Source organism: Crocodylus porosus, unplaced genomic scaffold (assembly GCF_001723895.1).
Source record: "Crocodylus porosus isolate Cpor-Errol unplaced genomic scaffold, CroPor_comp1, whole genome shotgun sequence".
NCBI lineage: Eukaryota > Metazoa > Chordata > Crocodylia > Crocodylidae > Crocodylus > Crocodylus porosus.
In genome coordinates this window covers 14,317,604-14,344,686 of record NW_017728931.1, presented here as the reverse complement: position 1 = coordinate 14,344,686, position 27,083 = coordinate 14,317,604, and the positions used below count along the sequence as shown (strand labels likewise).

The following is a 27,083-nucleotide window of genomic DNA, read 5'->3' as shown; positions in this document are numbered from 1 at the left end:
ACGAGCAACTGCAGTATAGTCCTCCCTGGTGATGGCCCCTCCCTTCCATTGGGTGTATGCCTCCCTTTTAGCTAGGAGACATTCCTGGATGCTTTTGGTGAGCCATGGGGTGAGCGTATGTTTGTTTGCAAAGTGGTATTGCTTCCCCTCCTTGGGTTATGGTTCTTAATCTGTTTTGTTTAAATGGAGGGAGAGAAAACAATAACTCTTCATCCATTCTTCTGATTCTAGACTCCACAGGTCATTTATCACAGGCAAAGTGAAAATGTATGGGAATCTGTTTAATGGGCTGACACTAAATTTAGTTATTTTGCAAAGCACCATGGTGATAGGGACAAAAGTGGGTAGTGAAAACAATCATTTCCACTACCCCTATACAGGCCATTTTATAGAATGGTTAACCTGTTAGCCTTTCTTATGCATCTTTATTGAGATTGTAGGCAAATTCAAGTTCTACCATGAATAGCTATGTCCAGGATTGCAGTGATTGGGGTGCAACTAAAATAAGCTAACCTACGGTGGCTAATGGGTTGTGTAGATCCAGGGGTGTGGGTGGTAGCAGCCCAGTCACAACCCACTTTGACATTGTGCTGCATGCACAGTCAGCTCCTGGAGTTCTCTGGTATGTCAGTAGAACTCTTTGGGAGCTCTGCATGTACTGGGAGCTCTAAGAGCTCACCACTGATGCAAAGCTGCCTGGAACCTCTGAAGGCTACACACTTAATTTGGCTAACAATCTCAGTAAAGATGTATAAGAAAGCAGATGCTTGATTAAACTTTCTGATTCTGTCTGGTTTGCTATCATGACTTACTGGGGTTTTTTAGGTGTGTGGGGGTTTTTTTAGCAAATTTTAATGGATGCATAAGGAATAAAAACATGAAGTGCTGACAGACTTGGAAAAATGCACTTTACCAGAAGCAGCAGCATGTTACTTTGACCTGCTTCTGTATAGATTGGCCACTTCAGCACAGCTTTTTGGTGCTTTTAGCTTTTTAGCTTTTAGCTAAAGCTGATTCAACCAGCTCTTAGATTAAAATGCCAAAAAAGCCCCTGATATGTGCAGATGTTGGGAAAGCTGTAAAGTGCCTGATCTGTGCAGATGTTGGGAAAGCTGTGTGCGGCTCACACAGTGCCTCTCCTGGGCAGGCACTGGGCTTGGTGAGGGAGTGTGCTGAGTTTAAAGTGAAGCAAGGGTGGGGGGTTCCACGTTTGTAAGCCCTGGAATCTTAGCTGCCTTCTTGTACCCAGATTAGAACTGCACTTTGAATACGAGCACTTGACAGATGTTAGGTTTTTTGTTTTGTTTTTTCTCCCAGATAAGCCAAGAAATGGAAACTTAAAGTTGTATTTAAAAACTAAATAAATAAATACTGAGCATTTCAGATCTCATGTTTTAAAGTCCCTTAAGTAATATTGACTGTGCTTCTAGTGTTACCACAGAATAAATCAATTACGAGAGTACTGCTAAAGAGAGCACCATGTTCATTCCCTCACTGACAACAGAAAATTCTGAGGTGATCTTAACTAGCCAGATTTGATATCCTGCATCCTATAGTGTTTATAGTATGTGAACTTAACTTTGCTTCACTTCCTTCTATTTGATTATGTGTTTAGGACTGGTGAATAAACTGATAGAGCAAGTCTAGACAACATACTATCTTTTGGGAATTATTTTTTGCCTCTGACTCCCTTTATAACAAATGATGAACTGACACCAAAAGAAAAGGGACAGATACTTGATGAGCATCTCACTTCGACTTATTGTTATGTGTATGTTTGCTGTTATTGCATATTAGTGCAATAGCTCTAAAAATATATTAAAAAAATCTTTAACCATATTGTATAAAAAGAATGATAGTATGCTGCCATCAAGTGGTTGAGAGGCATAAACTGATCTCTCTTCTGATTTACCTAGGAATATAGAATAGTCACTGGATGAGGGGTAAACTTCTATCATAGGCTTAGAAACAGAGTGAACCAAATAAGACTATCAAGTCAATTTCCAATATGAAAGGAAGTTTACAGTGGTTATTATATAGGCTTCTTTGTCTTTTCCCAATCACAAATATTAGGAACGATAAAATTAACAAACTGGCTGGAGACATTTAATCGGGTTGGCTGAGACTGAAAGAGTTTACCAATTTTTTTTTCTTTTGGATTCAGTTTCATATGAATTTTCAATAGGGACAAGTCATATATACTGAAAGGAATAATTTAAGTTTTATACTTGAAATGTAAATTAACTGTCACCATGGGGGGAAAAAAAAGCTTCTTGTAATGGACTGTTCAGTGAAAACATCTGGTCTGTATACAATATGCTGAAAAACATTTGCATATGAATCCATGCTGACTGTTCCTGATCACCTTGTTCTCATCTAGATGCTTCACAAAGGATTTTCTGAGGACCTACTCCATGGTCTTGCTCGGTATAGAAGTCATGCGGGCTGGTCTGTAATTCTCTACATCCTCCTCCTTTCCTTTCTTAAAGATGGGCAATATATTTATTTTCTCTTTTCCAATCATCTAAGACCTCATCTGACCACCATGAGTTCTCAAAGAGGCTTGTCAGTGACTTGAAATCACCACAGTCAATTCCTTCAATACCTTCCAGTGTATCCCATCCAGCCTGGCTGACTTGGAAGCATCTAGCTTCTCTAAGTAATCCCCAATATATTCTTCTGCTCTCTAGACTGTTTGTCATCTTTCTTATCTTTGCTGCCAACTGCACTTGTGATCTAGTAGGTGTCCCTGTTTGTGAAAACTGAAGTAAAGACATTGAATACTTCAGCCTTCTCTGTAACTAGATTGTGTTTTGCATTCTGTAAAGGACCTGTGGCTTTTTTGATGTTCCATTTAATAGTTCCTCCCTACAGATAGATAGCCAGCTACATATCCGATTATATAATCTATCAATATGAGTGGCAAGCAGTGAAACATATGCATACGTGTCTGCCTGTCTGTCATGTGTATGTATATGTGTGTGTCTCTATCTAGATATATAGATCTAGATGGATAGATTTATATAGAGAGAAATATCTATATCTCTCTCTATGTAAATCTATATATAAAAATATGATATAGATAGATACACACACATATACAACATCTAGCTCTCTCCATATGGGGGAAGATACTGACCCATGACATAGCTACATTGTCAGTTTCAAACTGGAAACTGACCACCGATCATTTAAACACTGGAAAATGAAGCCAGGTTCTCTCTGCGGAAGAGCTGTGGCTGGTCTTTCCGAACAAACAAACCTTTTATATTCATTCCCGGTTACATCTGAAATTATGCCTTGACCTTCCTAAATTCCTTTTTGAGTTTCAATTCACTGAAGAGATTGCTGTCTAGTCAGGCTGATCTCCTGTTAAACTTATTATTATTTTGCCTTGGGCTAGCTTGCTCCTGTGCCTTTGAGAAGGCTTTCTTAAAATACAGCCAACTACCCTGGACTACTTTTTCCTTCACACTTACCTCCTGGCATCCTACCCACCAGTTCCCTGTGTTTATTAAAGTCTGCTTTTTCTGAAGCCCTGTGCTCTAATTCTGTTGCTGTTCTTCATTCCTTGCCTAAGGATCTTGAACTCTAATCCTTTTATTAGCACTGTCACCCAACTTACCTTCCACCTTTGCATTCTCAAGCAATTCTTCCCTTTTTGTGAACATTAAGTTAAGAAGAGCTTCCCCCATAGTTGGCCTCTTAAAGATCTTAAAGTGTATTAATTTTTTTTTTTCTGGGAGGTGGATCTCTGTGTTCAAACTGAGGGATAGTAGTGATAGTACTGCTCTGTGCTTCTTCATAATGATTGCCCGAAGGCCCATATTCACCAAGCTTCCACATATAAGCCCACATGTAAGCTCAACTCTGAAAGTTCTGCTTAGGTTCTCAGTATGAGGTCAGCCCAACTGCTGTTTGCCGCCTTGACCGTCCTCTTCTGCAGTGTGCTTGAGACGTTTCTAGATGTATGGATCCAAAACAGGAGACCATTAGTCATAATCCCACAGATTCTGACTTCCTGCCTTTCTGCCCCTTTCCCTCCTGCCCCCCCGCTTGTTTCTGTCTTTAAGCAGAGAAACATGGGAGGAGGGACTAGCAGTCCACAGGCTGACTTCTAGAGGGGTTCCATAGGGGTACCCAAAATACGTACCTTCTAGTGGCAAGAAATAAGCATAATGTGTGCTCAGCTTTGGCATAGCACAGCATATGACAAGGTGTGATATGAAGGAAAAGGATGACCCTGATCATGAGGCCTGCTATAGAAGCATAAACTGTAAGTGAGCTATAAGACCATCTTTCTCAGGCACTTCATATTTTGTTCTGTGACCAAGGTCCTGATTATTTCTTCACCTGTTTGTGCCACTTAAATTTCCTCCTTCTTTTCCATGCTTTGCTTGCATTATTCCTGCAGTAGTGCAGTCTCTTACTGTATTTCCTCTTCTGAATATTTATTCCAACTTCCATGGTGCTTCATGCCTTATGTCCTGGCTATATTTCTGAGGTAGAAATAGCTGCTGTTCAGGACCAGGACGTAACAGTCCTGGCCACCTGTTCATTCCAGCTGTTCTTCAGAGGCAAAAAAGAATGTTGGAAGGAAGTCTTGACTACTTGTTTATAGTCCCCCACAGCAATTACTAGCAGCCAGGAAGTGGGGTGGGGAGGAGGTGGTGTGGATAGAGAGAGATGAAATGGAAACCATGCTCACTGCCTGCCTCCCTGCTTATAAGAGATATTTCAGTTGCTATGGAAAGCTGTGTTAGTCTGGGTAAAGAGACGAACACTTCAGTATCCCTATCACAAATATCATATACCTCTAGTTGTAAACTTTAATCAAAGTAAGATTTCAGTGCTAAATATCTGGCTTCCTTCTTGAAGACTGTGTATTGTAAATCCCCACTACTAATACATGAAGTTTATTGCTCAGGTTGTTAAGGAGATAGAGGGGTAGTACCAAATGACAAATTAAATTCGTCTAGGGAGAGTCACTCAAAAGGACTATTTTTCCCCCTATGAACACTTGTATTCTACACGTCTGCCTGGCAGCTGAACTTTAAGCTACTTCCAAAGGTCTTCTAAGTTTGGAAGTGTGCCTGCCTGTGTAGGCGGTGTTGATATAGTCATACTTGTACTTTAAAATCGCACTTTAGCATATTTTGCTAGCCTGCATGGTCAACAAGCCCTTGGTGTAAGGTGCATTGGTACCACTCTTCACAGTATTTGGTACCAGTTTCATTCTGATCTTTCTCTCTTGTACTACTAGCTAAGAACTTGTAAGTTTAGTTCTGTTATATAGCATATTCTCAGAAATTAAGATATAAAAAGTTTTGCCAGTTTCTTTATTTCTGAAAGTTGCTCAACTGATCTAGTAGGCTTTGGTACATTGCCATGTATTATTATATGGGAGCTTGAGGGAGTATACAAGTAAATAAAATCCATTGTTTCAACATAGTACAAAGAGAACATACCCTGGAATGAGTATCTTGTATTAAACCTCTGCTTGCTGCTACAGGAGGAGAAAACTCAGTAAAATGCTTATGGATGCGGGGAGGCTGTTTTTGTGTGGTGGGTTTTGGAAAGCATTAAGTCTTTAACATATTAAATATTCAAGCTGTTGACAAGAAAATTGACTAACTTGAGTTCTAGTCACATTGGTAATTTGTGTGCCACTTTTTAAACGATTTTTAATTAAAGTAGTTTAACTGCACTTTTTCCAGAAGGGGACATACCAAAAGAACTGACAGCCTTAATCCAATATAAGACTGCAGCAGACAACTTGTCAATGTTAAGCTAGAAGAAAAACGTAGAAAATGTTATTTCAGTGTCTGCTCAAGCAATTAAAAATTGCTCCTTTTTATATACTTATATCTTTGGGGGGGGTAGTGTGTATACATACATATGTATATGTTAGTGATTCTTATATAGAAATACTGTATATTGACATTAGCTTGAATCCAATTTTAGTGTTAAAGCCATGTCAGCACTTCAATTATAAGCTCATATTTAGGAAGGTTTATAACTGGCATAAAAGATTTGCTCAGGAGCAAATCTTTATTGTAATTATGGTATTTTAGAAAGTAGTCTGGTAACATTTATCTTCAGGGAGTGAAAAAAAATCCCCAAACCTCATTTAATACCTGTTTCAGACATTCTCTAAGCTTTTATTTTAAAAAAAAAATTATAGCTTTCATTCAGAAATGTTGACTGGAGTAGCAGTTGAAATGACTAAGTAAATGCATCTCTAGGCAGATCTGGCTAATGCTTCTTGAAAATAGGTTTTGTGTGTTTGACATAGCGGGGCAGCTCTTTCAGTGTAGTTTATTGGGTAAATATATATTTAATGTTTTTAACTATATTTAATATATTGTTGCAGCTAGTCCAGAAAATGGTGAACAAAGTTTGAATATTCCAGCTCTCGCTATATCATGCACTCAAATGCATCTTACTTACAAGGGAAGAAGTGGGCAGTTAACAAAATTCTGAGTTAAGACTTCATTTTCAATAGTGAAATAAAAACATAAGTATGCATTGTTCCCCTCTTTTTATGATATTTAAAACTGAGATGCCAATGTTTCTGTAGCATTTCTGTGACTCAGGGTTCACATAGGGGCCTGACCATCTTAGTGTGCTTTATCAGATGGAAATATAATTCCAGATTCACTTTTACTCCTGTAGTAAATCTAGTTGAAAAGGTCTTTAAGCTTTTATTAAGTAGTCAGCCTGCACAAATCTAGCTTCCATTCAATTTCCTGTTTATGACTCTAGGTATGGTAGGATAACATTTCATTTTGAAGGATGGCCACCAACATTGCAGCAAAGATACTGACTTCTTATACAAGGGCTAAGCAATATATTTCAAAATCCACTCCCATCCTCACGCCTAGCAGTTTTATTTTAAGAATTGTTTTGACTGTCCAGACTATTGGCAACATTTTCTAAACAAGTAATATTTACAACTTCGTTGGTCAGTGCTGCTCCAAAGAGATGGGGCAAGTTTGTTAATCTGTTTATTGGCATTCATCTTTGAAATCCCATAGGTTAATTTGTATAGAGTAGGATTTTCCTGGCGAGATAAACGTAATGACCATAATTAGTTCTTATTGCATCTGCTGGAACTACGAGGTGTTCAGAGGTCTCACAATGATCTTTTGTTGAACTGTGGACATGACTCTGACAAGTATGTTTGGTCCAGAGGCTGACCAGGTGCAATACTCATATTCTATTACTCTTGAGAAACTCTATCCCTGTGAGAGAATTTTTTTTTTTTTATTGTTTCTAAGGCCAGACAAAATATCTTAGAGAGCTAGTACTAGTATGCTGTGATTGTTATGTAGAGTGGGATGGTAGCTTTGCTGATTTTTAGGAATTTGTTTCAGCATTCATCCCAAAATTTCATGGTGCATAAAAGGGGCACATTATGTGTACAAGTTTACTCATGTGCTCTAGGTACAGCTTACAGTATTCATCTATTTTCCCCCCTCTAGTAGCTCAATGAAATTCTTTTACTTCTTTGTTGTGTTGTGCCCAGGTTCTTGATGTCAGTCATGTGAGCCTTTTAGTGATGTTAATCACTGTTTCTAACTAAACATTTGGACATGTAGATTTCAAAAAGAGCTTCCATTTAGCATATACAGGATATAAGAGGAATTTAGAGCATTTGTAAATTCAGGTAGTGAAGCTCAAGTGCACAGATTACATTTGCATCCATACTTCGGAAAATAAAGATTTTGTTTTAGAAATTATTAGATATTAAATACTACCGTTCTTTTGAGTGTGAGAGAAGTCAAAGTATTAAGACAAACCCCTACTACATTTGATAGATTTCTGAATTCCACACTTGTTTGTTTCTAATGAAACTTAATTAGGGGCTGGAATAGCCAGAGGATTGTGGAAGAGCTGTGGCTGATGAAGGATTTTCATAAATCTGTATGATGCAAAGCCTTTAGTGCTTGTTTCAGTTTTTCCCCACAGAAATAATGCTATTTAGAAATTATTTCTATACAGAGATGACTGCAATGAAAACACAACTATTTTCAACCTTACCGTTTTTATATCATGTTGTTCTCAATTGTGATCCCTGAAGATGCATTTAATATGGGGTGGGGAGAGTTTGGGGGGGGCGGTTCTTCATATAATGATATACAATTTGAAAGACATTTTACATTATTGCTGTTACATATGCAAGAATGACAGGGTACTTAAAGATCCATTTGGGATATCCTTTAAACAGCTGGTGAAGCAAGGCAAGGATCTGTGGAGTAAGAGCCACTTTTATCTATGCTTGCTCTTTGAAAGAACTGTTACAAAGTCCAAATGCCCACAGGCAGTGGTCTGAAAACAGAAAAGCTTCTGTTTGCAGTTGCAGCATCTTGTGAGATTAGACTGATTAAACAGAATATAACTGCCATTTCATGGCTAGAGATCCTCAATCTCAAAATTGAGGAGCAATTTGTGAGTTGCAGGAAAGCAAAGATAAATACATAGTGCTTTTCCTCTTGTGTCCAATAAACCTGAGGGATGCTGTCTCCCACCATAGTTCAAATCAGCAGTCTGTTTTCTTTGATTTCTTACATTCAGTGAGATGGCAGCCTTACTATTGCTAGGAAGTTTGACTAGCTAGTAACTGTAAAAGATTGAGCTTCTAGGATAATGTCTTTAAACTGTTCAGTACACACAGGATACATATTACATTTTCTTCTCCAGCCATTTGATGTTCTGCATCTGTTGGCTTCCTTATATAAGTTGCAGTTTCTAAGCAAATTCTCCAGTTGTTGATCTCCAAGCATCTGCTTTGCCCCACACTCAAGCTGGATTCTCCTTCAGGGTTGCTTTTGTGTTTTGGTGCTCAGTTTTTATGGCTTTCCCATGGCAGATTCCTTTGAGCTCGTTGGATAGTATTAAATAAAGGAGCAGGGCCTCTGTTGTAGAATCACAAGGAATTCTTCAATACACTCATGATATGTACCTTTTTCTAGGCGGACACACTCTGACTTCTGTTTAGCCTCCTTGTTCACCACATATGGTGGGGTCTCACTGAATATGGAGTAAGATTATAGCAGCAAGAACCTTCAGTCTGTTCCGGTTGTCAGTTGTGGAAAGATTCCTTGCTTAGGAAAGCAGTTGTATCAGGCAAATATCAAAGATACCAGCTGCAACTCTGCAGGACAGCAGCAGTATAAAATCTTCTGATGATATCAACCACCATACCTTCTTCCTCTGCATGTTGCTGAGAACCATTTTTCTGCTCTCCACCAATATCCTCAGTAATAGAGAATCTGATTATCCTCTCTTCGGGAGTCCTAAGTCAGACCTCTGTAACACAATTATGATTTTCACCATCCTGTTATGGCTGGAAAGGAGAGATACTAAGTGGGCATTCAGCTTAGGAAATTTGATTGCAAGAGGGATGAATACGTGAGAGAATATATGTCAGTAGCAGAGTATAAGATGCATGTCACTACTGGTTGTTCCATTACTCAATCTATAACTAGGTAGCCATCATGGCTGCTGACAGACTTGGGGCGGGGGGGAGAAACCCCAGCGCTTTACTTTCAGTTTGATGTGCACCCATGCCAAGTGCAGCACATTCCCAGAAGAGGAGCCGCATTAGTTTGATCAGCTGATTGAATCAGTTACTATATAAGTGCCAAAACCCCTACTGAATTGCCCAATATATACAGATGCTGGGGAGCCAAGTCATACTATGCAGTTCCCCTTCCAGTAAAGCACCATTTTTTTTATCATGGACAACAGCAGCCCATCACAGTACCTTGTTGTACAATGATTAACCAAATACTTGAAGTATAATTAAATTGGGGTCCATTGCATGAGGTATCCTGAAATGGTTGAGGTGGGGCCCAGATTGGATTGGGGTAAGATTAGCCAGTCTGTGTACACACACTGGGATTAGCAGAATAAATCCTTATTAGTCCAAATTAGTTGATATCTAGTGTAGCCAAACCATTCCTAACACAAACCTTGGGCCAGATTCCAATATCAGCACTGAAGCAATTGTTTTTCCCCTTGCATTGGAGTTTGAATATTAATTAGTAGTTTTACATAGCTGAACAACAGGATAATTTTTGCTGCTTATAATTCATTTGATTCATTATACTTCATGAATTTTGTTCCCACCTACCCCAGCTCTGATTTTTTTTTTTTACACCCTGAAAGATACAGCAAGGATTTTCAGGTATATATTTATAGGTGCACTTTAACTTAAGTGGGGTGTGTCATTTTACTCTGCAGAAGGCAAGCAAAAACACTGGGCACCTTTTGAGTTTCACTTAATCCCTATTTCAAGGACTTGCATGGATAAGCCTTGTGTCTGTGCTCTGTATGTGGAATGAGCTCCAAATGGGACAAAAATTTGTTTTGTTTTTTCCTACCCTGTAAGTTTTGGAGGTGTGTGGGACAATATTGAGATTTCTCTTGCTAGTTGTTGCTTCGGTACTCAATTACCAACCAGGTTTTAAGGTGGTGATATTTTTTTTTTTGTTGTTGTTCCAGAAAACTGAGAAGTGGGAAAGTGAAAAGACTGATGCAGACATGGAGGAATATATCTGGGAAAATTCCTGCTCTCAAAAGAATGTCTTGGGCACACTTCTGCGAATAAAAGCTGCAGAGAAAATCAGTGATGTACCTAGGGAAGAACTGCTTGCTTCTGAGATAGTTGAGAACTACAAAAACTCTGTTGTCCTGCTTAAAAACGAGAGGGAAACAGAGGATAATGTATCTAAGTACAAGGAATCGGTGAAGAAACTGCTGAATCTGCAAGGATTCCAATGAAAAGAGACTTGCTTAAATATAAAGGTGAAAATGTGTATTAATACCTTTGTATAAAATTCAGATTAGCTATCCATAATGTCTAAGCATCTTCTTTCTTCAAGTTTTTAAAAAATTAACTAAACCCAAATGTGGGTAATTATAGAATTTGGAAAGTATCAGCAATTGCTAAATTCAGTCATGGGAAAAGTTGTATACTATCATGGTCCACAAACGTCATTTGTGCATGAATAAAACTTGTATTAGTTCTTGTCTGGCAGGCCATCAAAATGAATGCCCATTGCTTTGAATTTGCCATTCAACAGGTGCTAGTCTGGAACATGGTGGATCTATAACCAATCTTTTGATCCATCAGAAACTTAATCATGACTTTGGTCAAGTCACCATGGCCACAGTCGTTAAAAAAGTATGTAAGAGATTTCAGACTAACAAGTTCCACTGACTTGTAATACGAAAATTCATATGTGACAACATTCACTTTTAGAATGGTAGTTGATACCTAAACCTCTTGGGTACTTTTGAAAATGTGACCCTTGGGTTTTCTGCGTCTCTGTTCTTTGGGAATTATATTTCCCTGCCTCTAAGGTATTGGAAAATAAACACATTTAAGATGTTTATGTTCATATATTATGCTAGGACAGGGAATGGCAACCTACACTCAACCAAGTCACTGGATCCAGCCCACAGAGCTAGGGTTTCCTTGGGTAACCTTGGTGGCTGGTGGTTTTGCCCATGCCGTGCCAAAGCTGCAGCCAGGTAGTGGGGAACTTTTTGTGTTTGCAGCACCACAGTCAGGTAGTAGAGAGAAGCATAAGTGTAGAAAAGCAGTGGTGGCAGCCAGGTCTTAATATCAGCATGTCAGACCCACCCTGGGCTGTTCCAGTCTACTTGCCAGAAAATATTGCTGACAGCTGTGCTAGAAAGCCAAATAAGCAATTTGAATAGAAATGGTATACCCAATAGAAAAGGAACAGGATAAGGTAAACCTTGAAATAGGAAATAGACATACTAGTGAGTTGAAGGCTAATGAGAATTGATTTCCAGGATACCATCATGCATAAAGGAGGAAAAAGGAGAAAATGGAGGTTGGACGCATACAGGATAAAATCTTGTATACCTATACAAGATGTATATAGAATAAGTAAACAAGTAATGTATTGTTGCATGAACAAAAGGGATTTTAATGAAAGGACGTAGACTGTTAAATGAGTGATGTATAAATTAGAGTATGACATTTTTGGTACAGAAGGAGGTGTATTAACCTGTCTACCATGAGTGAACCTGGGAACTCTTGGTGTGGGAAACGATTGCTTCCAGCTGCTTGTTACCAGGTGTAGAAGAAAACATGATACGAATGAGTATTATTCCTTTGATTTTTTTATTTGAACAGAAGTGGTGTTGAAAACCAAAACTGCCAACAATTTTCAGGTATACAACACCTTATCTTCAAGAGGAGACTGGACAGGCACCTGGCTGGGGTCTAATGACCCCTCCCAACCCCAGTGCTCATTCCTGGCCATGGCAGGGGGTCGGACTAGAAGATCTGTCCAGGTCCCTTCCGACTCTATGATTCTAACACTGATCAAAAATAGTTTCTTTAATAGCAACAAATATTCAGAAAAATTAGTCATACAACTGATTTGGTTACTCTTCTTTCTTTTGTTAAAAAAGAAATAAAAAGTAGAATGCACAGAGAATGCATAGCTAATTATGCCAAGAGTTTGACTTTCAGGTTTACAAAAATAATTCCTGTATTGGGGGAAAGGGATGTTAATCAGAATTAGATATTGTAAATCCTTGATATGTAATAAGGCCAAACTGATAACCTAATGCTCCACTCCTGAGCCACAGCTAGTTAAGAGGAAAACAGTTAAGAGCATGGGTATGAACCCTGGCTAGGGAGGAGGAAAATTACTTCTGTATAATGTTATTTGGGACTCCACAGGAAGCCTTCTGCCTGGGTTCAATCTTTTGGCATTACGGCCTCTATATGTTGCAGCTCCTGTCATATCCATAGGTGGCTAGTGACTCCCTTCTTAAGGGAGTGGCATTGTCATAGGGATTCTATCTAGTAGGATGCAATTTTCCATATAGGCAGAAGTCTCTTAAAAAAATGAATATTCAAATTGTTGCTACAGAATCCTTATAATTGCTACTATCAAGATTAAAAAAATGTTTGCATGACCATCCTATTTTCAGTCTTGTCACATTATAGTTATTCACCTTCTAGACAAATTTTCCCTTCTTTCAGCTCTGCATCATGGTGAATTTTATTTCTGAAAGGTTGAGGTGTTGCAGGGAATGGTCCAGATGTTTTTGAAAGAAAGAGAGGAGGTGAAGGTAAAAACATTTTCCCATTTGAAAAAATGTGCATGTTGCAATTTTGACTTGGAAAATACCATGAATTGTTGAAGAGTGTCTGGCCTTTTTCTAGAATAAGTTTGTTTTCATTATTTACAATTGAGAAATTCACTAGACTTGTCATCATTCATTTAGAGCATTAGGCCAGCATGCATAACTTTTGCTTCATGTAGAGTAGCTAATCACTGCAAACTTGCTTAAGTAACTTTCCAGGTGGTTTGAGATGCTTAAAATGTAATAAGGTTCCTTTTCTTGCTTCTTTTGCTATTCCCCTTTAAGTTGCCCTCATGTGCAGGGAAGTCAGAGCCAGGAGGTACTGAATTCCATATCGTTCTGCAACTGAAGTCAGTTCACTTTTGCAAGCTTTATTAATCCTGCCTTATATAGTGAGCACTCCATGTAAAATCACTGTAGTTTTGAGGGTCAAAGTTTGGCTTAGAAACATCTTCATTGGAATAAGAGGAGGAGGGCACAGGAAATTGATTTGTTTGCAACTGTCTTAGCGTTTGGAAATCATCTTCAGCAATTTGATATCGTTAACACCATATGTAATAGAGGTTGGGCTAAGAAATAGAAAATGAATTAAATACTAGTTTTTCTATTAAGTGTTCAGGCTTGGCCTCGGCTATACTTCTCCATTATTCCCAGAAACACAGAATAAGAGTTCCTAGATTGTGATGTCCTCGATCAGAGATGACACATTACCAGAGATGTCAAGCTAAATGGTCCTGTCTGCAACCTCTGAACTTTGTTAGCTAGCAAAAAGCTAAAAGTAGAACTCCAAGGAACAGAAGTTGGAACTTGCTTTTCTAGTTTTTTCATTCCTTCTGCCCCTTATTAAAAAGAAAAACATTACATTGAAATTTAAAAAGAATCTCTTAATACAACAGTAGGGCTTTATAAAAGTTGCATGTACTTTGTAATAGTACCTTGTTTCCCCCTCACTCCCCCCCTCCCTTCCCTGGTGTACCTTTTTGTTTTCCTAATTTCCACCTATTTACGTTTTCACTTTTAGCTTCTTTCCTTGGAGTGTCAGAACAGTAGAGACTTTCTATGCCTGAAGAAGGGTGATTGCACCGGAAAGCTTGCAGAGAGTTTTTTTTCCCCCAACTGCTTAGATGGTCTAATAAAATATATTACATCTACTCAAAAAGCCTTGCCTGCCTTGTTAATACAGAGCTTTTGTGTGTCATTGACTGGGCCTGAAGGCAGAATCTGTCCATTAATATAGTTGTACCATCTGTAGAGCAATGGAGACCCTCAAGGACTATGATGACGTTGTGTAATGTACATTTTTATAACCTTAATTGCTGATCTTTATCTGCTAGGGCATATTACCCTTGCCAGGCAGAGTCTACAAAAGACTGTTCTCCCTGTTTAGACAGGTGCAAACAGGGGAAGTACAAGTACAGCAACAAATGTACAGGTCTGCATAGCACCTTATTGTATCAATGATGCTTCATTAATGTGTTATAATGCATTGGCAGCATTCTAAAGCTCATATACCTTCACTTTACTCCATGGGGAAGTGTTTCATTTAAAGGTAGAGATAAATGTAAATCAAGAAACCACTAATTTTGTAAACCTCATTCAGTAGTTTGTGGAAGTAATATTTGAACTTTATTAAAGCATGAAAAGAGCACCTGGCATTCTACCATCAGACAAAGAAGCATTGATGATGTCTACAAACAGTGGACCTATTATCTTACAACTGGCCTTTTCCAGCCAGGAGCAGCATGGAGCTAGTGCAGGAGTAATGGCCACAGGTACTTTCAGGACTTCAGTGAATATTATAGGCTGAAACATTGTCAGACAAGGCTACTAAATGTGTTCCTTTGGGACCACTGTCTTGTCCTCACAGATGCAGATTCTCGTTCCAAATGCAACAATTTTCTCTGAGGGGGGAAAAAAAATCTACTTGTAGTGAGAAAATTCTCACTCCAATGGAAGCAGCTCAGATTAGCACTGTCTTTTTAGTGCTTACCTATATGGTCTCAGAATCCTTGTTTCTTCTTTGCACCTTATTTTTGGACATTATCATATTTACCTACATACCACACATACCTCTTCCCAAAAATTAGCCCTCTAAAATTGGGGTACATCTTTTAGGAGAGGCAGCTGATCTCTACACAAAAGTGGAGGCATAGAGATGCTAGAGTGGCTGCTACGGATGTTCTGGGCTCTTCACTGTATCAAGGAAGGATGGAGTCCAGTCCCTCCTTGTCACTCGCTTGCTACAGCTCCAGATGTACAGCTTTAAGCCTGTCGCTGCCAAATTGGCAACAGCTTTTGGCCAAGGAGGGTTAAACTTGTAGCTCCGGAGCTGCAGTTTAGAGGATGGGTGACACCGACAGCTGAACTATGCCCATCCTGTATGTAACCAGAACATTCAGCCATGTTGATCCCAGGCTGTGACAGTTAAGATTCTGGAAAAACAGTTTTTCTTCAAGTTGAAAGTCTTATTTGTGAGGGTGTGATATGTGAGTAATATGGTACTACTTTACCTCCCTCCCTCCCCCATTTTGTCTACTGGTTATTTCTTTTGCAGAGCCCAGAAGCTCTTTATATTTCAACCAGGCCTTTCCATCATGTGTTGGTATAGGCTTTCCAAAGTCACCTGGTTTCAAACTCTTTACCTCTTGCCTACCATAGATGGACACATCAAGTGCCTTCCCTGCTTGAAGGGGTCCCAGGTCTGCAGGAACCATGCAACGTGATCACTTCCTAGACCAGGAAGGAGTGTGAAGTCATACCTCAGGTTTACCTCCCGCCATCATCAGGCTCTGAACACAGTGTTGGACTCAATTGGAAGCAGGCCTTCCAGCAAGCAAATTCCTTCTCAAAGACTATCTTCCATACAGTGCCAAAGATGAGCTTCCTGGTGAACATAGGCCTGGAGACCGTTCCAAAGGGAGATTGCCATTGCAGGATCCTCGAGAGAGATTCTTTACTTCACTTCTAAACTTCATGGCCCCATGAAGAATATTGACAAAACTTAGAAATGTCCCTTTCTAGAGCTACCAATGTGCCTTCCTGGAGACTCTCCCTCTTCAGGCCCTAAGAAATTGGGCCCCCAAGGTTCCTCCTTCAGCACCTAGTTATCATGGAACCACCTTCTTGGCACCAGTCCTTATTTCAGTAGTGCTGCTTGCTCCTCCACTGAGACTCTGTTGTTTCCCTACAGCCTTCTGCTATTCTGTCCTATACACCAATGTCAGTTTCTCCAGAGATTCTGTTTTTGTTCTGTGGTTTCCATGTGACTAATCTGAAATGCCCCTGCCTAGCTGAGGCAGTTTGGGTTTCCAGAGCTTCTGTTCTTGGAGAGAAGCCCAGGACTGCTGTTCTTGGACCAGCTTCTCCAGAACAGGACGCTCCAGAAATATCTGCATCCCCTTACCTTCATAGCATCAATGCTGGAGGATTCTCAGTAATGGAGTGGAGTGGGCTTGCTTATTCCATCAGGGACATCATTGATAACTGAAGATACTCTACTAAATGAACCTACCTACCTGTCATGCAAGGCTTTTCCCCCACTGTAAGGTGGTTATTGGAGGTATATTAGACTACTACACAAAACGGAAGCAAAGTGATCTCAGTTGTCATCACAATGTCACTCTATTATTGTAACTTGTCACCCACCCACAGAGGGTCAGCCTTTTCTAGCCAGCAGTATTAAAGTTTCCCAATTATGAAAAAACATATTCCTGATGATGAGAAATGGGTCCCCCAGTGCAACCTGAACTTAAACTTTATTGTCTTAGTGAACACACATTTGTAATGAAGGTAATTTGCTTGCTTTCCATTTGTCCATGAAGTGGCTTTGTTGGTATCTATCACTCTATCAGAGAGAGAAGGGCAAGATTCATTTGAAATCTTTGTACGTAAATAAATAATTAAAACTCACTCCAAGTTTTAATTTATTTGCAAAATTTGTCTTAAGCAGCAGATGTGATTATTGCTTTTTCCTGCATAAACCTCACTTCCTGAGAGCTTGGGTGTTTTTCCACAAACTGATTATTTTTTCTTTCTGTAGAACTAAGCCATTTTGGGGAAACTTTGGCTATTTTTACCCAGTAGTTCAACAATCAAAGGATTCCATTGATTTTTCTACCAAGAGGCTTTACAGTGGATATCATAATATATCAATATGTTCTACCCAATAGAATCATAGAAAATTAGGGTTGGAAGGGACCCCAAGAGGTCATCTAATCCAACCCCCTGCACAAGGCAGGACATTCCCAACCAGATCATTCCAGCATTGGCTTTGTCAAGGTGAGCTTTAAAGACCTCCAAGGATAGAGATTCCACCACCTCTGTAGGTAACCTGTTCCAGTACTTCACCACCCCCCTAGTGAGAGAGTTTTTTCTAATATCCAGCCTAAACCTGCCTTGGTGTAACTCGAGACAGTTGCTCCACTAGACCACATCCTTTCTATAGTGGGGATTCAAAACTGGACATAGTACTCCAGATGTGGCCTCACCAGTGCAGAGTAGAGCAGAATAATTGCTTCCCTCGATCTGCTGGCAACAATCCTACTAATGCAGCCTAGTATGCTGTTAGCCTTCTTGGCAACAAGGGGCACACTATTGACTTCTATCCAGCTTATTGTCCACTGTAACCCCCGGGTCTTTTTCTGGAGAGCTGCTTAGCCAGTCAGTCCCCCGGCTGTAGCAGTGCATGGGACTGTTCCATCCTAAATGTCTTTATTGAACCTCATGGCCGTATCCACATGAGTGTGGACATTTGTTTCCTTGGGGACACCCATGCTACACGCTTTGCCACATGGCAAGCTATCCCTGGTAGGACACAGTGCTGGCCCCAGCAGCCTTACTTGGGGTTCTGGGGTCTCCCAGAGCTGTGGCAGTGGCAATTCTGCCACATGGAGCCCGGTCAGTAACCACAGTACAGCTGTGGGTGGCCCAGCTCCTCTTTTGAGCAGCGTTCGCTGCCCATGCATGCACTGCTTTGCTTTTCATTTTTCCATGTGGTTTTTTTGACCCCGGTGCTCAAAAAAACGTTTAAAAAGTGGAGCAGCACACACACGGGCAGCACTCCCTTGCAGTGTTGAGACTATCTGAATATGCAGTATGTGATGCCACCTCTGTGTTTGCGGTATCACATAGCGCACAGCCACGCTCCTCTGGACCCAGCCCATGAGATTTCTTTTGGCTCAATCCTTCAATTTGTCTAGGCCACTCTGAATCCTAGCCCTACCCTCCAGTGTATCTACTCCACCCCCCAGCTTGGTATAATTCGGGAACTTGCTGAGGTTGCAATCCATCCTATCTTTCATACTGGTAATGATGATATTAAACAAAAACTGCCTGAGAACTGACCCCTGGTGCACTCCACTTGATACTGGCTGCCAGCTAGACATTGAGCCGTTGATTACTACCCAATAACTAAAGTGGTTTTCAATAGTTACAATACTCTGTCTCAAACCCACAATACAGTAGCCTCCCTTTGTAACATCTCCATTCCAGACATTTGAAGCCACCTGAAGCTCTAAAGGACTTCAGAGTTTATGGCCCATTAGCTTGTTCTGTCTTTTTCCTCTTCCTTGGAGTCAGTTCATACCCCACTCCCAGCCCTGGTTGAGAGAAAGCCGAACAGAGAAGGTAGGGGAGCAAACACTGCCCTTTAGATCCTTAGTATAAAGCGCAAGATAAGGCAAAGTATATGTGCATTCCATAGATAATTCAGGGGCAAAAGTTTGTTTGAACTAAGCTGCTTCAGGTTCATAAACATGCACATCTTGAAATGTGCTATGTGGAAAACACTTCCCAAAGGTCTCTGATTACTGTAGTAATTGACATCTTTATCCACCACCTGGAACAGGTCTGTTCCCATTTTGCCAGTACTATGATCTAGGCTTCCTCTGTCTCCCTCATAGCTGCTTCTTTAAAAAAAAAAAACAAGACAATATAAAACCTTACGCATGTTGTAGTTGGTCAGTCAGTTGGTCTCAATATTCTAGTCATTTCCTCACTTTGTCATAGCATATCTTCGAATCACAGGGACCTATGTCAGTATAGCAGGAAAGAGGACATTAAGGAACCACTGTAGTAAGGCATGCAGATTCAGCGTTTTCATATTTCACAGTACCATTGAAAATAGGCAGCTGGTATCACAGTATGTTGCATCACAGTGTTCAGTGGCCTAGAATACTGGTCTCCTTAGACAAACCATTATTCAAAAAAAGAAAAAGTCTGCTGCTGTAATCCAGGGGCAGAAGCAGGGAAGATTTTGGAACTGCAGTTGCACCCCACTTCAGTTTCTGTGTCACTGAAAGTTTAAAACAAACTGCCTGGCTTGGACAGCTGTGTTTATTCAGGTAGAATTGAGGGAGTCAATAGACTTCATAGCTCATTGTTATGTGCTTGATTTCTGCTAACAACTTCTCTCCATAGGTATTAACAATTCTTAGAATCATAGGAAATAAGGGTTGGAAGGGATCTCAGGAGGTCATCTAATCCAACCCCCTGCTCAAAGCAGGACCATCCCCAAGTAGATCATCCCAGCCAAAGCTTTGTCTAGCCAAGTCTTGAAAACCTCCAAGATAAGATGGAGAGTCCACCACCTCTCTGGGTAACCTGTTCCAGTGCTTTATTACCCTCCTAACGAGAAAATTCTTCCTAATATCTAACCTAAGCTTCCCTTGCTGCAACTTGAGACATTGTTCTTTGTTCTGTCATCTGCCACCACTCAGCACAGTCTAGCTCCATCCTTTTTGGAACCACCTTTCAGGTAGTTGAAAGCTGCTATTCAGTCCCCTCTCAGTCTCCTTGTCTCTAAACTAAATAAACCCAGTTCCCTCAGCCTGTCCTCAGAAGTCATGTGCCCCAGCCCCCTCACCATTTTATTTTAGCCACATACTTTCTGTGTTGGGGGCCCCAAAACTGAACACAGTACTCCAAAGGTGGCCTCACCAATGCTGAGTAGAAGGGAATAATCATTTCCTTTGACCTGCTAGCAACACTCTTACTAATGCAGCCCAGTATGCCATTAGCCTTCTTGGCTGCAAGGGTGATCTTCCTCTAAGCAAGTTAGCCTTCCTTCTACAATGAGCCTGTCTGTTATCTACTCCTAGTCTTGGTTCCTTGCTCACCTCCCATCATGCCCAGTAAAGGTGTGTTGCTACCTAGGAACCTGTACTGGGTGGCTCTCTTCCTAGGGGATTTGAACCCACAAGAAATCAATCAGAGATAGGGAGGGGAGAGGCAGGGCTAAAAGCAGGATGAGCCATGCAGCAGTCAAAGGCAGAAGGGAGTTGCAAAGGTGAAACAAAGATTACATTACTCTAATGACCCTTTCCTAGATTATTCATTGCAGCAGGTAATGGAAGCTGAACCAGTTCTGTCTGTGGCCAGGCTGATGAATAGCAATTGTACCTGCTCAGCACCAGGTGCCTTTGCTACCCAGGAGCTGGCAGTCAGCACAGACTTAGCTATGTTTGTTTTTATTTGGATCAGAGACTGAATAATAGAGCCCTAGGCCACTAGCATATTAGTAATGCTTCTAGTTCTTTTTCAGTGGAGAAGAATATATGTTGTGAGTAGTATATATGCTCACCACCCTTCAATGTAAATATGATAGGTGGGCGGGACCAGAAGTTCTGCCCCTTAGCCCTGCCCCTTCCCCCTTCTATGATGTGTGACATCACCAGCCACGCATGCTGGCCCCTGTCTCATGGTGCATGACATCAACAACTCTGCCCCACCCCAGTCACGTGGTGTGTGACATCAGCAACTCTGCCCCCACCCCCAGTCGTGTGGTGTGTCACACCACCACCGCATGGTTCATGTCATCAGAATGACAGCCCATGTAGGCCCCCAAAGCCCAACCCCTCATGCTGCAAGAACTGCCCTAGGTCACCTGGTACAGTTATGACCTATCGCCCAGGCTCCCAAAGCAGATGTTGAGAATTTGGAAGATGGTATCTGTTGCAGAGCACCTTGGTGCCCTGCTCCTTAGGGTGGAAACAGCTAGGCAGAGGGCCCTAGCAGTGAGTGGGAAGCTCAGCTGCTGGTTACCAGGGCAGCCAGAGAAGTAATGAAGAAGCACAGGTGCCGGTTGCTAGGGCAGCCGCTGGGAGTCAGCTGACCAGAAGGGGCAGGCCAAGAATTAGGCCCATTTAATTCCAGGCTGGGGCCAGGCAGGCAGTTCCTTCCCAGTAGCCATAGAGGAAAGAGATCTGCTGGACTGAACAAAGAGGCAAGGCTAGACTGTAGGTACAACTTCAAGGCTGGGGGAGATCATGGCCACCCTAGGACCCTGCGCCGTGACAATTGCTGCGTTGGCTGGGAAGCCAACCCGTGTCCCTAATTGGGGAGATGAACCCATGGGCTAGAATAGAAAGATAGATGGTTTGATAGGAAGGCAGTATTACCACAGCTCGCCAGGTTGGACTGAGGAAGGATACCCATTGCTCGGAACTTCGGGAGCAAGACTGAGGGTGACCCAGGAGGGTAGAACCAAGATAAGGACCGTGCAGGCAAGAAACAGGGGAGGTCGGAGACCCAGCAATTTTACCAAGCAAAGAAAGGGAGAGGAACTAGAAGAAGAGGTAATCCAGTTAGAATGGGAGCTGGAAGTAGCAACAGCCATGAAAGTACGTGCAGAGGACCGAATGCAGGAAATGAAAGATAGGATAATGGAGAGCCATACTCAGGCAGTAGAGACAGATAATAGGTTCTGGCAGGAGTTGGAAAAGATGAAAGCCTATATGGTGGATTATAAGACTGGATGAGCAGAGGCTGTCCCTGGAAGAGAATCTAAGAGCCAGGGAGAGTCGGAACGCTCGGCTGCGGGCCCAGTTACAGAATGTGGAGGAGGAAAAAGAATGACTTGAGGAGCACGTACAATCACTTAAAATCCTCCTGGAAGATACCCAAGCTAAGGAAGTAGATGTAAATGCAGAAAAAGAACAGTTACAGATTGAAGTACAGACTAGATGGAAAGAGATCCAGGGGTTGGAAACTGAAAATAAGATACTACAAGAGGCAAATAGTCAAGATGGCCATGAAAATCTGAGACCTGGGGAAGGTTGAGAGGCCAGAGGGGAAGGTAGCGAACGTGGTAGAAGCAAGGCAGAGACCTCAAACCATAAACACCGCAGATACAATGCAGGGAAGGTTGGAGGTATTGGGGAACCAACTAGCAGAGTATGTGGTGGCCGCCAAGTCAGAACGCCAGGGGCAATATCAAGAGTGAGAAGTATTGAAGGAGGCTTTGAAGGGAGTAGAGATTCTCCGAGAAATCACCCGGGCTAGGGTGCTGCACCATCCAGAGCCAGCAAAGTTCCCCAGAGACTGAGGCTCAGAGGATTCATAGGAGGAGAATATCGGCCCGCCAGGTATGGCCCGAGGGCGGGAAAGCGGAGCACCCCAAGGCATCTTGATGGGGGGTTGCGTCCCAGGGGGACAGGATCAGAAAAGGGGGAAGCCTCGTTCAGAGGCAAATCCTGGACTAAGGCAGAGAAAGGAAAAAACTTACCTGTGGCAGATGTTGGGTGGAGTGAGGTAGCACACAGTGGAAAACCTCCCGTGTGGTTTGTCAGCTGCGTCCATATCCAGCTAGGAGAACTATTTAAATCTCAAACCCAGGGAAGGAGTAGAGGGCCGAGCCAGAAGCAGACGAAGGAAGTAGGCCTGACATATGTAGGAACAGCAAGGAAGAATGAACGGACTTCTCCCAAGGAGTGAGACCTCCTGTTCAATTTACCAGGATTGTGCACAGACAGTCCAGGGCCTAGGACGGGTCAAAGACAGGCTCCACAAAAAGGGTAGCAATCCAGCCCAGGAAGGAAGATGGAGCCAAAGCATGTGAGATGAGGGAACAACCAACCAAAAGAGGATCAAAGCCTGAGAAAAGGCCTCAGGTCTATGTAAATGACATCCCTAGGCAGGTCATGTGGTGGAGGCTGAGAAACATCATTGAAGAGAAAGTTGGAGGAGTGGTATATGTTAAGAACTGTAAGGGACTGGTAGGGAGACTCACTGTCCAGGGAAAGATGGAGTTTTGGAAAGAAGAATATGCCCAGAAGGCACTAAGGAGACAGTGGGAGATATGGAGAAGGCTCCAAGACCTCCAGGGAGCCAGAGAGAAACAAGAGACTCCACAATCTGCCCAGAGAAAGAGACCCAGGAGTGTAGGAAGGGAACATGGACAGGCCAGAGAAGAGAGAGAGAAGAAACCCCAAAGGGTAGGCAGGAGCTTGGCCGGCAAAGGGTGCAAATTACCAAGGTTGGCTAATGTGGGGGGACTACCTGTGGCAGGTAACTCCCAACAAGCCCCACCCGGTGCGCCTTGGGTAAAAGGTGAGTAGGAGGCACCTGAAAACCTCTGCCTCCTGTATCTGAGTTGCTGGTTGCCTGAAGAAAGGCTGGATTTAAATAGAAGCCAGGCCCTGCCCCTTCTGGTCAGCTGACTTCCAGCGGTTGCCCATTTTCACAGAGGGCCGTGTACCTGAAATTACAGACTGATTGGGGAAAATATTTTTTAAATGTCTTTAAGCAAGCTGTTAAAACAGTATAGTATTCATCATTTTGTTACAAATAGTGAAATGAAAGTGGCAGCGGTAGAGAGGTTTAACAGAACATTAAAATCAAAGATGTGGAGGTAATTTACAGCCTGCAACACCTTTCGCTACATTGATGTGTTACCAGAGTTTATAAAGAGCTACAACCACAGTTTTCAGAGAACTGTCCGCACCAGGCTTGTTGACGTGAACTTCTCAAACTTTCCACTAGTGTGGAAAGCCATGTACGGGGACTATTTCAAAATAAAACCAACAGCAGAAGAGGAGACCACATGAGGGTGTCTAGGACCAAAGGGAAGTTTGAAAAAGGTTATGAACAAACATTCACCAATGAGATTTTTCATAGTGAATGAAGTCCTTAAACACATGCAGACACCTATATACTGCCTAAAAGATTACAAAGACAAACCTATCAAGGGTTCTTTTTACCCTGAAGAACTACAAAAAGTGAACCCCAAACAGGACAGTTTACAGGACTGAAAAAGTTCTAGCAATGAGAGGAAAGGAAAGAAAGAAGTGGTTGTTGGTGAAATGGTTGGGGTGGCCATCTAAATTTAACAGCTGGGTGGAAGCCTCCCAAGTTTGTAAAATATAGGGGTACATCAGTCAGAAGACTGACATGTGTGATGGCGACTATTACATCACTTTGCCCAGCAACACTTGCACCAGCATTTTTCTGAAGAGCACCAGCTCAAACTTTACCATACGGCTGGTTAAACCTCTGGATCTGCTGCAGAACTGGGAGATGGGGTTAGCAGAAATACAGTACTCGCACAGCTGGAACATCAACAAAGACATCCCTTTCAAAATCATTTCTGAGCCTCAAAAATGGGGATACATCCTGCCTCAGGGGTATTATACAACCATCACAGAGTTACTGGATCTTATGAACAATGTAATTACCACCAATCCTACTCTGGCCGAATTAGTTATGTCCTATGACCAAGCAATAGGAAAAGTGAGACTTAAATCCCAAGATGACTCTTATGGCTTTTATATACATGGTGAGCTAGCCTACATTTTGGGAATGCTACCTGGGGCCTCTGGTTTAAAAAAAAAAAGATCCTTCCCAGCTGATATTACCAGTGGGTTCAATTCGCTGTATGTCTACATGGACTTGTGGAACATCAGCTTGTCGGGGAGTTTTCCGTTCCTTTGCTAAGCTGTGTCCCTGTCTGTGGGAGCAACAACAAGTTTGTCGCCATCATGTATGATAACCCGCATTATGTCTCCATAAGTCAGCACCACATTGACACACTCAGCATTGAAATAAAGACGGATCAGAACAAACACATCTTGTTTTGCTTTGGTAAGGTGATCATTAAACTTCACCTATGCCCCCGGAAGACTGAGATTTTAAAATAAGTAGAAGCATGATGGTGATGGTAAAAAACTATGGGGACCCTAATTTGTACAGAAATTATTATAAAGCCCAGACTAGGTATAGTTTTCCCGGATATCAGGGTGTGCCTGTGATTTATGGGGCTGGTGTGGGAGGCATATTTCACAGCCTGTTTAGAAAAACCATTCTGCTTTTGAAAAGGGGTCTGGAGATTATTAAGCCCCACGCTAAAAATGCGGTGTAAAACATAGTCAAAGATGTGATCAGTCACGTCTCCTGATAAGGTGGTCAAGCCGGTGAAGCAGGAGGGATTCAGCCTCATGTATATTCAAAGAAAGAGCCTCAAAAGAAAGACGCACCAGACTCTGGACTTGCAGGACCTCCTCAACCCCTTAAAAAGAAGAGAGTAAGTCAACAGGGCAGCCAGACATGAAAAACCAAGAAGCAGCCTGGGAGAAAAAAAGGGGCGCTCTCCTGGAGGAAACAGAAATATATTTTAACCGTCATGGCCTTTGTTCGCTGCAGTCTGAAGAATGCGCCAAATCCGAACTGGAAGTGTTTCAAATAGCCCCTACAAAGACCTGCATTGAGAAAAGCCTGTATGTTGAGATCCCCCCAACTCTCAGCTGTTACTGAGTCTAGCCCCCTTGACTTTTTCATAACTGGAAATGGCGAAGATTACATGGATTTGAACAACACACTGCTGTACCTTTGCTGCAAGATTGTAAAAGGCGATGGAACTGATCTTGATGCTGGGGCAGCAGTGAGTCTGGTGAATTACCCACTAGCCTCTGTCTTCAGTCAGCTGGATGTTGCTCTGGGAGATTGTCTCATAAGCCAAAGCAACAACTGTTACCCTTACCAAGCCTTCATCAAATCGGTTCTCAACTACAGCTATGACACCCTCGCCACCCAATTTTCGCTGGCCTGTTTTACAACAATACCCCTAGGCATCATGAAACAGTTGCATGGGATGGCGATAACCATGGGTTTCAGAGATGAGCAAACCTGACAGACTGGAGCAAAAAGATAGAGCTGCTTTGTCATCTCCATAATGATTTGTTTCAAGAAAAACTGTTGCTGAGTGGCGTGGATGTGAAAATTAAGCTGACATGCAGCAAAGATGCCTTCTGCTTGATGGACACCACAGCGGCTGGCCAACCTAAACTAAAAATCACATCTGACTCACTTTTTGTGAAAAAAGTGAAGGTAGCCCCAGGCATCTGATTGGGCCATGCAGAGGCCTTGCTTATGGCTAGTGCTAAATACCCCATAGATTGCGTGGGTATGAAAGTGTTTAGCATTCCTGCCGGCAGCCGAGTTAGCAACCAGGAGAATCTGTTTCTGGGGCAGTTGCCCAAACTCATCGTCATCGGGTTTGTGGATAACGATGCCTTTAGCAGGAATTATGCTAAGAACCGCTTTAACTTTAAACATTACAATATTAATTTTATGGCCCTCTACGTCAATGGAGAATAAAGCCCCTACAACCAGATTTTGAGAACAGTAACTGCGTGAGAGAATACATGCAGCTGGTACAGACAGCTGGTAAACATATGAAAGACTGGGCCCTAATAATCAACTGTGAGGAGTTTGCTCTGGGGTACACCTTATTTGCCTTTCACCCGTTTCCTGACCGGGAGTGTGCTGATCATTATTCACTGATTAAAACTGGGAACCTGAGAGCAGCAATATGCTTTGCTGCGGCTTTGCCCACCACATTTAACATGATTGTGTATGGGGTCTTTGACAACGTCATAGAAATAAGAAGAGAAACGCCCTGTTTGACTACATGCGAACATGGACACTGAGCAGCTCGTCAGGGTTTTATCCTCAGACCCTTATGCCAAAGAAACTTTCTTAGACGTTTTCCCCTGCGACTGGCGTCCTAAGACTTGACTGTCTAAAAGGTCCCTGAGCTTGGTGGTCAACGTGCACCCACATAATCAACCCAGACAACACTGGTTGGCTTTTTACCTGGAGGATTGGAACCGCGGAGAATCTTTCGACTCGTACGGTCACCCCCCAGACAGCGTTCTCTTTCCTCAAAGCAT

General features: G+C 42.0%; 1 protein-coding gene and 2 long non-coding RNA genes across 3 annotated transcripts in view; 1 reads left to right on the top strand and 2 right to left on the bottom strand.

The window, feature by feature from the left end:
• MRPS35 (mitochondrial ribosomal protein S35) overlaps positions 1-10,859 on the top strand; it is a 49,339-nt gene extending 38,480 nt beyond the window's left edge. Inside the window, exon 8 of the mRNA XM_019544250.1 lies at positions 10,510-10,859. Within this exon, the coding sequence (XP_019399795.1) occupies positions 10,510-10,788 (279 nt within the window). The 3' untranslated portion in view covers positions 10,789-10,859. The remainder of the gene's footprint in view (positions 1-10,509) is intronic.
• LOC109316303 lies at positions 1,228-17,187 on the bottom strand. The gene is made up of 3 exons (XR_002102801.1): positions 15,583-17,187; positions 10,139-10,143; positions 1,228-1,238 (listed from the first exon to the last, which is right to left on the bottom strand). It is a non-coding gene; the product is annotated as an uncharacterized LOC109316303 (long non-coding RNA).
• Positions 10,838-13,217, bottom strand: LOC109316302. Its single transcript, XR_002102800.1, has 2 exons — positions 12,365-13,217; positions 10,838-12,224 (listed from the first exon to the last, which is right to left on the bottom strand). It is a non-coding gene; the product is annotated as an uncharacterized LOC109316302 (long non-coding RNA).
• Positions 17,188-27,083: the final 9,896 nt, after the last annotated feature.